This window comes from Syngnathus scovelli, chromosome 9 (genome assembly GCF_024217435.2).
Source record: "Syngnathus scovelli strain Florida chromosome 9, RoL_Ssco_1.2, whole genome shotgun sequence".
Classification (NCBI taxonomy): Eukaryota; Metazoa; Chordata; class Actinopteri; order Syngnathiformes; family Syngnathidae; genus Syngnathus; species Syngnathus scovelli.
The window spans coordinates 1,238,053-1,247,709 of record NC_090855.1 but is presented as its reverse complement, the minus strand read 5'-3'; the positions used below and the strand labels follow the sequence as shown (position 1 = coordinate 1,247,709).

Below are 9,657 nucleotides of genomic sequence, written 5' to 3'. Positions count from 1 at the left end.
ATCTGTTTGCGAGGTTAGCATGCTTTTAATGCCAAGCGTGACACGTAGCTGATGATGGAAAATGGTTCAACGTTGTCTTGTTTACTATTTTAGCACATTAAGAACTAATTCGTCATCTTAGTGTTACATAAGACTGACGATGATGATCAAGATGATGGTGGTTAAGCATTGCCACCCTCTTCCATTAGCATACTAAATGCTAACAATTTTTAGCCTTACATGGCTGTTGATGGTGGTTCAGCATTGCATTTCTGGCATGCGAGGTTAGCATGCTAAATGCTAACACTTATTCTGCTTAGCACAGCCCAGGTGACAGTAATCCTGAAGGTGACTCAGCATGAAATTAGTTGGCATGTTAGGATTCTGAATACTAAAATTACTTTAGCTTAGCATGGCGGATGCGGAAAGTGCTTCAGCATCTGATCATTTCACTTTTGCGCAGTGCGTGGATTATAAAGATGATGAGGGTGGTCCAACATCATGTCTGTTTGTGAGGTTAGCATGCTAAACGCTATTGCAGTACTGTAAACATTGTAAAAAATCAACAAAAAATACACAGGCAGGTCATTATGGCACACAGCAATGCTCTCAGTGTCTCTAATGAGAAAGCAACAATTAAGCGACATTTTCATCAAACAGCGGGAATGATGGGAAATGTAGTCATGGAGTTGACTATGTATTGTTCGCACCTGTTGTTGTTGTTTTGGTGTAACACTGATGTGAAAGTGACTCTCAGAAGCACCGGCAACTTTCGGACTTTTTTTTTTCTTTTTAACGAGACTGCTCCTGGATTAGAATCTCGGCTTCCAACTCTCATCCAATCATGTTGACTTGTTGAACTCCAGAGGCAGCCAATCAGGATTCTGGACATTACATGGTCGCGCCTGCATGCATAAAATCAAATTCATGTGACTCCCAATTTGTGTAAGGTTTCATCCACTTTCAAAAATAATCAAGTGACAAACTAATATTAATTATAGGATAATAAAAATAACATGATTAAATACCATTGGGGTGTGGCCCACAAGAGACACTGTAAGACGTCCACAAGCTGACCGCCATCAGGAAGGTAGTGATAAAACCAAACACCTGAAAACACAACACACAAACAGAACACAAGCAACAATAACACAGCTGTGACAATAAACATGATGGCAACAAACAACACGCAAACATGTTGTACTTACAGATGCCGCCACGAGAGCAGACACTCCTCCACTCTTCACGGCCGCCACAATGGAGCCGATGCAGATCAGGATCGTACCTAGAGAGTAGTGGAAGAATTCCTAAAAGAAGAATACAGGGATGAAGTTGACGATGTGCTGCGTGAAGATGATGTGGGCGGGGCTTACAGTAAGCGGCCAATTGATGCAACCCATCTTGGCCTGTAAGCGGCACAAGTGCATGAGGAAGAAGATCAGGAGCACCACCAGGAACCACACGGCCACCACCTCAAAGTACTGGAACGCAGCCCAGCTTGGCCAGCCTCGTGCACAGTGAACGCACAGGAAGGTGACAAGCAGCGCCACCTGCAGGAGACATGAAAACATACATCCACCTGAATTTATTATAAGCCTGTCATTAGTCAATTTGATCACTAGACAACAGCACGCCACTCTTAATGAGGAACTCAAGTGTGTGTGAGTGTGTGCGTGTGTGTGTACGTGAAACCACACCCACAGGATGTCCCCATCTGCCCGCACTGCCCCCCCTCCCTATCCGCCCCTGTTGACTTGATGCTAGGTTTATTAACACATCAGCTAAAGGTGTCATTTTTTTCAGGTGTTGCCGTGTGATTGTTGTCATGGAATTGTTGTGCGGTGTCTGACCATCTGAGCCATCTTGAGCAGTCCCGGGATGGTTCGGGTGTATCCCAGGTTGCAGCCGCCGTCGGACGCGGAAGTCCTGCCGGTGGTGGTCGGGCTGACCGTGTGAGACATCTTAGCTTGCCTGCTGAAAGTAAACTTACTAAAAACTTGAGACTAAAAGAGAAAAAGGAAGTCCTGTTGGTCTTATTAGAAAGGCTTCAGTGCGGGAAGGCGCCAAAACATACGCCCAGCTCGTCACACTTTGCACAAGTGCATACTTCCGCTGACGTTTCACAATAAAAGCTATCACACGCGCATTTCTGTGGTACCTTTCACAATAAAAGATATAATAATAATAACGAATAACAACGTAACAATATTTATCCAAATCACTTTTTAATCATATAATTCATGTATTAATCGGTTTAATGACATAGTTACACAATGGTGCAGTAGTTTGTCAAATTCATGTAACTCACTTTTATTGTTTTTATTGACAAGTGTAGTATGAACTTTGCACTCCAAGATAGCTCGGTAACAGATTCAACCCTGAACACAATCAACAAAAACAAATTATGCATACTTTAATACTACAAATGTCATTAGAAAAACACACAGAAAGACTAAATTAAAGCCTACAAGACTAAAAAGGCAACAAAAATGGCTCAAGGTTAAACAGATTGTACAAAAACCTAAACAAATACAAAAATCTAAATAAATGCTTAGAAAAAGGGTACCAAAGACTATAACGAGTAGAAAGTACAAAAAAACAATACAAAACATCACAAAAAAAGTACTACAAGGCCCCAAAAAGAAATAAGCAAAATACTAATAGACTACAAAGAGTAAAAAAATAGCAAAATAATGACTTCAAAAAGCCTAAAAAGACTACAAAAAGGCTACATACAAAGATGAAAATCAGGCAGAAACTTTTTTACAGTAATTTACAGTGGTGTGTGTTTGTGTGGTGGCAAGTGAAAGTGTGAGCACTGAGCAGTCAAGCAAAGGTCAAAAGATTCTTACTCTGTTAACCACACCACTTCCTGTCAGTGCTCCCATGTTGTAATGACCAAAGCAACTGGCTCAAACTCCTGCTGAAAATAATATTTTTTATTTTGACTCTACCCCTTTGCCGCTTGGTCAGAACAGAGGCTAGCTGATGAACTTGGAAGATGACGAAGACGATGAAGATGATTAATGAAAGGTCACAGTCGAATAAAACAGATCTGAAAAGACAAAGGTTCAACATCTGGTATTGAGACTGAAAACTCTAATCACCGAATGACTGGTGACAAAAACAAGCGATCTTTCACCTTGTTCTTGATGTGTGAGAGCACGTGTAGTGGACGGCACGCGTTCACCTGCAAGTACATGCACATGAATTATAAGTCAAAGGTGTATACACAATTTATAAAAAAGGCTGAACGACGGCTCTCATCTCAGAAAACGCACTGGCTTCAGGAAGAGCAACAGTGCTATAAACAGTCTGAAATGCATCAGCATCACCAGCTGGACCATGGGAGGAATGCGGGACGCCGTCCTCTACGTCACACACAGACACATTCAAATCCCCATTTCAGGTCATTTTTAATGCTCATATATGAGATGTTGAGTAAAACGTTTTGCACTCACGGTTTTGTCGAATCTGGCGATTTCGAGCTGTGTGAGAAAATGATTATTATCATCAAATAATTTCACAAGGCGCAATCTCGCAGATGATTTTACCACCTCACCTCTGCGCCTCAGTCGGTGGACGATGACGCCCCCTGTGGCCAACAGCAGAAGCGCCGCGGCGACTGTACCGCATACCAGGACCACATCCCTCTTCGTGTTGGCCGGCCGGTACGTCTGCTCGGCCCTCCCCAGCTCGTTCTCCACCCGGCAGGTGAGCTCGTCCTGCTGTTCGTACTGGACGGAGCTGTTCAGTAACGAACCCCTCGTTAAGTTCTGAACCTCTAATGTTGCCGTTAAGGGGCTCCCGGAGGCTGACAGCCAGGTGATGTTGGGTATCGGCTTGCCCTCCGCCAAACACTCCAGCCTCTGGGGGGCGCTGCCGCTGATCAGTGACAGGCTCAGGATTGCGGGCCTCACTAACAACAGAAGAAGGAAAAAACAATGAGGAAAGTTATGAGGTTGCGTTGGGAATACTGAATTTTTCATGATAATTGCTAACTCGCTAACAAAATAGCTCTCAAGCCTTCACACAAATAACCACACCTCCATACGACCAAACAGAAAGTCCACTCGTAGAGTTGAGTCTTTTACCTTGTACCTTCAGCATCAGCGCTTCGCTCACCGGTTTTTTTCCATCCAGCTCCACTTTGCAGAAGTACTTGCCCTCAGACACATTGTAATGTTTGATGCGAAGCGACACCATCCCCTGGCGGAGGTCACCGGCCAACACGAAATCCTGCGTGCCAAGGCAGTCGACCGGCAAGGCCGATGAGTCGTTCTTTACTTCACATTGGACAAATGCGTTTCCGGTATTTATTCCGGCGATCCAGCTCAGCTTGATTTTCCCGGCATAGCGGTCCTGCTTGGCATGAGTGAAGGAGCATCCCAGGATGGCTTCTTGTCCTCGCAACACGTTGACATCAGAGACACGCACGGTCAACGCGGACGATGGCACGGTTCCTACACCCAGACCAGACTTGGCAAAAGTACACCAAATCTGTACTGGGGGTCCATAGCATTAACTTTCCACGTCAACATGCTAATGTATAGCTAACTGCGTCCACGTGCTAATGGAGCCTACATGTCAACATTCAAACATTGCTCACTGCTTCTTCGTCATCATGCTAATGCCAGCAACCAGTTTCGCAGTATCAACAGGAAGTAGAACCAATTGGAATGACGCACAACTCACCTGTGATCACCAGTAACAGAAGCACACACGTACGCATGTTTGAATGCACTTATACACACTAGCACACGCGTATGGAATTGCATCAAGACACACCAATTCTGGGCCATCACAGCAGTTGAGGAAGGAAACGAGTCACAGGATGCTGAGTGAGTACATGATAATCCCGCACACACACATAGACATGCTCAAATAGTCAATATTAATACCTTTTTACAATTTCTGTTGCGTGTGCCAGATTTTTGGGGCATTTTAAAGTCGTGTTTTTATTTTGGTTAGCTTTAGGTTCCATTTTCTTCATGTTCTTTACAAAAGATGAATCTATTATTGGCCTATGTGGCACATTGTAACTTCCTCTGACATTCTTTGTATCTATGTTCCTTTTTCCACATAGACAAGAAAAACTTCCTCAGAATAAAACAAGAGTCACACTGGAAAAACACACCCACACTTGTCCATCATGGATGTGCTGCTCTGCGTGTCGTTGTTGTTTGCTGCTGATGGAGGTGAGCTGAGGCACAAGTGTTTTGGGATAATTTCTCTTGTTAACATCACTATGTGTTCTTCCCCAAAGTGTGGAGTTCTGAAGAAGGTGTGTGGGCGGTCCACGTGCAAGCAGAGGTGCGGGCCCTGGCGGGCCACCCGGTGGTGCTGCCGTGCACCTTCAGCCACCCGTCGCATTCCCATCACGCCTCAGTGCAGGTGCGTTGGCGTCTGGGTGGAGCTCAGAGTGTCACCATCCTCTACCGCTGCACCGGTAAAGTGACCGTCTGCCAGCCCGGGCCCCACCAGGACCCGCGGTACCGTTTGGAGGGTGACCCCCGCCAGCACGATCTGTCCCTGCGTATCAACGGCGCCGCCCTAGGGGACAGTGGACGCTATTATTGTGGTTTGGAGGTGGAGGGAAGGGATCACAAGAGCGTGGAGGACAACCTGGGGACCCGGCTGAGGGTAGAGGGTAAGTCGTGAACAAGAGGGTCCACTTAAGGTGTCCCTCACGTTTTTGTTTTCCACTATAGCGGCACCCATCATCCTGTCCCTGAAAGCGGAAGCCGGTCAGGACTCGAGCTACACGGCCGAATGCAAAGTGACAGGCTCACCGCCGCCCGACATCCAGTGGCTGGGACCCGAGCACCCGTTGGAAGGTTCTACGGCGGGCGCACTGAGTTTGACTGGTGACCTCATCGTTAGCCGGCTACAGGGTGTGGAACCCGGATGGCAGGTGACATGCTCTGCCTCCAACCCCCACGGGAAAGACAAAGCCACCCTCTACTTGCTTCCCCATCCAGCACCTCCGCCCAAAGATGGAGTGCCCCCTTATATTCTGCTGCTGCTGATTCTTTCTCTGGGGTCAAAGGTCATCATGCTGCTGGGGATTGGAGTGTCCTACAAGGCCCCGAAAAGAAATAAGCAAAATACTAATAGACTACAAAGAGTACAAAAATAACTAAATAATGACTTCAAAAAGCCTAAAAAGACTACAAAAAGGCTACATATAAAGATAAAAATCAGGCAGAAACTTTTTAATGTGTGTTTGTGTGGTGGAAAGTGAAAGTGTGAGCACTGAGCAGGTGAAGACGCAATCATGCAAAGGTCACAAGATTCTTACTCTGTTAACCACGTCACTTCCTGTCAGTGCTCCCACGTTGTAATGACCAAAGCAACTGGCTCAAACTCTTGCTGAAAATAATATTTTTTATTTTGACTCTACCCCTTTGCCGCTTGGGCAGAACAGAGGCTAGCTGATGAACTTGGAAGATGACGAAGACGATGAGGATGATTTATGAAAGGTCGCAGTCGAATAAAACAGATCTGAAAAGGCAAAGGTTCAACATCTGGTATTGAGACTGAAAACTCTAATCACTACATGACTGGTGACAGAAACAAGTGATCTTTCACCTTGTTCTTGATGTGTGAGAGCACGTGTGGTGGACGGCACGCCTTCACCTGCATGTACATGCACATGAATTATAAGTCAAAGGTATATACACAATTTATATAAAAAAGGTTGAACGACGGCTCTCATCTTAGAAAACTCACTGGCTTCAGAAAGAGCAACAGTGCTATAAACAGTCTGAAGTGCATTAGCATCACCAGCTGGACCATGGGAGGAATGCGGGACGCGGTCCTCTACTTCACACACAGACACATTCAAATCGCCATTTCAGGTCATTTTTAATGCTCACATATGAGATATTGAGTAAAACGTTTTGCACTCATGGTTTTGACTAATCTGAGCGTGGCGATTTCGAGCTGAGTGAAAAAATGATTATTATCATCAGATAATTTCACAAGGCGCAATCTCGCAGATGATTTCACCACCTCACCTTTGCGCCTCAGTCGGTGGACGATGACGCCCCCTGTGGTCAACAGCAGAAGCGCTGCGGCGACTCTACCGCATACCAGGACCACATCCCTCTTCGTGTTGGCCGGCCGGTACGTCTGCTCGGCCCTCCCCAGCTCGTTCTCCACCCGGCAGGTGAGTTCGTCCTGCTGTTCGTACGGGACGGAGCTGTTCAGTAACGAACCCGTCGTTAAGTTCTGAACCTCTAATGTTGCCGTTAAGGGGCTCCCGGAGGCCGACAGCCAGGTGATGCTGGGTATCGGCTTGCCCTCCGCCAAACACTCCAGCCTCTGGGGGGCGCTGCCGGTGATCAGTGACAGGCTCAGAATTGCGGGCCTCACTAACAACAGAAGAAGGAAAAAACAACGAGGAAAGTTATGAGGTTGCGTTGGGAACACTGAATTTTTCATGATAATTGCTAACTCGCTCACAAAATAGCTCTCAAGCCTTCACACAAATAACCACACCTCCATACGACCAAACAGAAAGTCCACTCGTAGAGTTGAGTCTTTTACCTTGTACCTTCAGCATCAGCGCTTTGCTCACCGGTTTTTTTCCATCCAGCTCCACTTTGCAGAAGTACTTGCCCTCAGACACCTTGTCATGTTTGATGCGAACTGACGCCATCCCCTGGCGGAGGTCACCGGCAACCGCGTAATCCTCCGTGCTAAGGCAGGCGGCCGGCAAGGCCGATGAGTTGTTCTTTACTTCACATTCGGCAAATGCCTGATTGTCTTTTCTTTCGGCGATCCACCTCAGCTTGATTTTCCCGGCATAGCGGTCCTGCTTGGCATGAGTGAAGGAGCATCCCAGGATGGCTTCTTGTCCTCGCAACACGTTGACATCAGAGACACGCACGGTCAACGCGGACGATGGCACGGTTCCTACACCCAGACCAGACATGGCAAAAGTACACCAAATCTGTACTGGGGGTCCATAGCATTAACTTTCCACGTCAACATGCTAATGTATAGCTAACTGCGTCCACGTGCTAATGGAGCCTACATGTCAACATTCAAACATTGCTCACTGCTTCGTCGTCATCATGCTCATGCCAGCAACCAGTTTCGCAGTATAAACAGGAAGTAGAACCAATTGGAATGACGCACAACTCACCTGTGATCACCAGTAACAGAAGCACACACGTACGCATGTTTGAATGCACTTATACACACTAGCACACGCGTATGGAATTGCATCAAGACACACCAATTCTGGGCCATCACAGCAGTTGAGGAAGGAAACGAGTCACAGTATGCTGACTGAGTACATGATAATCCCGCACACACACACAGACATGCTCAAATCGTCAATATTAGTACCTTTTACCAATTTCTGTTGCGTGTGCGAGATTTTTGGGGCATTTTAAAGTCATGTTTTTGTTTTGGTTAGCTTTTGGTTCCATTTTCTTCATGTTCTACACAAAAGATGAATCTATTATTGGCCTATATGGCACATTGTAACTTCCTCTGACATTCTTTGTATCTATGTTCCTTTTTCCACATAGACAAGAAAAACTTCCTCAAAATAAAACAAGAGTCACACTGGAAAAACACACCCACACTTGTCCATCATGGATGTGTTGCTCTGCGTGTCGTTGTTGTTTGCTGCTGTTGGAGGTGAGCTGAGGCACAAGTGTGTTGGGATAATTTCTCTTGTTAACATTACTGTGTTCTTCCCCACAGTGTGGAGTTCTGAAGAAGGTGTGTGGGCGGTCCACGTGCAAGCAGAGGTGCGGGCCCTGGCGGGCCACCCGGTGGTGCTGCCGTGCACCTTCAGCCACCCGTCGCATTCCCATCACGCCTCAGTGCAGGTGCGTTGGCGTCTGGGTGGAGCTCAGAGTGTCACCATCCTCTACCGCTGCACCGGTAAAGTGCCCGTCTGCGAGCCCGGGCCCCACCAGGACCCGCGGTACCGTTTGGAGGGTGACCCCCGCCAGCACGATCTGTCCCTGCGTATCAACGGCGCCGCCCTAGGGGACAGTGGACGCTATTATTGTGGTTTGGAGGTGGAGGGAAGGGATCACAAGAGCGTGGAGGACAACCTGGGGACCCGGCTGAGGGTAGAGGGTAAGTCCTGAACAAGAGGCTCCACTTAAGGTGTCCCTCACGTTTGTGTTTTCCGCTATAGCGGCACCCATCATCTTGTCCCTGAAAGCGGAAGCCGGTCAGGACTCGAGCTACACGGCCGAATGCAAAGCGGCAGGCTCACCGCCGCCCGACATCCAGTGGCTAGGACCCGAGCACCCGCTGGAAGGTTCTACGGCGGGCGCACTGAGCTTGACTGGTGACCTCATCGTTAGCCGGCTGCAGGGTGTGGAACCCGGATGGCAGGTGACATGCTCTGCCTCCAACCCCCACGGGAAAGACAAAGCCACCCTCTACTTGCTTCCTCATCCAGCACCTCCGCCCAAAGATGGAGTGCCCCCTTATATTCTGCTGCTGCTGATTCTTTCTCTGGGGTCAAAGGTCATCATGCTGCTGGGGATTGGAGTGTGGCTGGTGCCTGGAGTAGGCCTCTGGTGGAAGTGACCACGCCCGTGTGCCGCCACACCCGTGAGCCCCACTTTGACCATTTAGATTTTAGAATGATGTTCAATAAAGTTTTGATGCTGTGTTTGCTGTCACCTCCTGCTCACCTGA

The 9,657-nt window shown here is 47.5% G+C and overlaps 5 protein-coding genes across 14 annotated transcripts; 2 read left to right on the top strand and 3 right to left on the bottom strand.

Annotated features, from left to right (window-relative positions):
• Nucleotides 1-720: 720 nt before the first annotated feature.
• Nucleotides 721-2,091, bottom strand: cmtm7 (CKLF-like MARVEL transmembrane domain containing 7). Its single transcript, XM_049729481.2, has 5 exons — nucleotides 1,830-2,091; nucleotides 1,353-1,529; nucleotides 1,188-1,286; nucleotides 1,008-1,089; nucleotides 721-884 (listed from the first exon to the last, which is right to left on the bottom strand). Exons 1-5 carry the CDS (start codon nucleotides 1,938-1,940, stop codon nucleotides 871-873), a joined length of 483 nt encoding a protein of 160 aa, XP_049585438.1. The 5' UTR covers nucleotides 1,941-2,091; the 3' UTR covers nucleotides 721-870.
• A 96-nt stretch (nucleotides 2,092-2,187) lies between these two features.
• Nucleotides 2,188-4,899, bottom strand: LOC125974676 (fasciclin-2-like). 5 transcript variants are annotated; one of them, XM_049729405.2, is made up of 7 exons: nucleotides 4,675-4,894; nucleotides 4,026-4,484; nucleotides 3,542-3,898; nucleotides 3,441-3,467; nucleotides 3,261-3,350; nucleotides 3,122-3,169; nucleotides 2,188-3,034 (listed from the first exon to the last, which is right to left on the bottom strand). In XM_049729405.2, the coding sequence occupies exons 1-7, from the start codon at nucleotides 4,709-4,711 to the stop codon at nucleotides 3,003-3,005; spliced, it is 1,050 nt and encodes a 349-aa protein (XP_049585362.1). In that variant the 5' UTR covers nucleotides 4,712-4,894; the 3' UTR covers nucleotides 2,188-3,002. The 5 variants fall into 5 exon arrangements, with proteins under 5 accessions (XP_049585362.1, XP_068508055.1, XP_068508057.1 ...); XM_068651954.1 differs by having other exon boundaries at nucleotides 3,261-3,353; nucleotides 4,675-4,893; XM_068651956.1 differs by having other exon boundaries at nucleotides 3,261-3,353; nucleotides 4,074-4,484; nucleotides 4,675-4,852.
• Nucleotides 4,900-5,046: 147 nt separating this feature from the next.
• On the top strand, nucleotides 5,047-6,207 carry LOC137839524 (sialic acid-binding Ig-like lectin 15). Its single transcript, XM_049729424.2, has 3 exons — nucleotides 5,047-5,177; nucleotides 5,246-5,629; nucleotides 5,691-6,207. The coding sequence occupies exons 1-3, from the start codon at nucleotides 5,132-5,134 to the stop codon at nucleotides 6,116-6,118; spliced, it is 858 nt and encodes a 285-aa protein (XP_049585381.1). The 5' UTR covers nucleotides 5,047-5,131; the 3' UTR covers nucleotides 6,119-6,207.
• Nucleotides 6,208-6,346: 139 nt separating this feature from the next.
• Nucleotides 6,347-8,679, bottom strand: LOC137839578 (uncharacterized). 6 transcript variants are annotated; one of them, XM_068651948.1, is made up of 6 exons: nucleotides 8,132-8,673; nucleotides 7,483-7,941; nucleotides 6,999-7,355; nucleotides 6,712-6,804; nucleotides 6,571-6,618; nucleotides 6,347-6,483 (listed from the first exon to the last, which is right to left on the bottom strand). In XM_068651948.1, the coding sequence occupies exons 1-6, from the start codon at nucleotides 8,166-8,168 to the stop codon at nucleotides 6,410-6,412; spliced, it is 1,068 nt and encodes a 355-aa protein (XP_068508049.1). In that variant the 5' UTR covers nucleotides 8,169-8,673; the 3' UTR covers nucleotides 6,347-6,409. The 6 variants fall into 6 exon arrangements, with proteins under 6 accessions (XP_068508049.1, XP_068508050.1, XP_068508052.1 ...); XM_068651949.1 differs by having other exon boundaries at nucleotides 6,712-6,801; XM_068651951.1 differs by having other exon boundaries at nucleotides 7,531-7,941; nucleotides 8,132-8,660.
• On the top strand, nucleotides 8,529-9,641 carry LOC125974684 (sialic acid-binding Ig-like lectin 15). The gene is made up of 3 exons (XM_049729425.2): nucleotides 8,529-8,634; nucleotides 8,701-9,084; nucleotides 9,146-9,641. The coding sequence occupies exons 1-3, from the start codon at nucleotides 8,589-8,591 to the stop codon at nucleotides 9,544-9,546; spliced, it is 831 nt and encodes a 276-aa protein (XP_049585382.1). The 5' UTR covers nucleotides 8,529-8,588; the 3' UTR covers nucleotides 9,547-9,641.
• The last annotated feature ends 16 nt before the right edge of the window (nucleotides 9,642-9,657 follow it).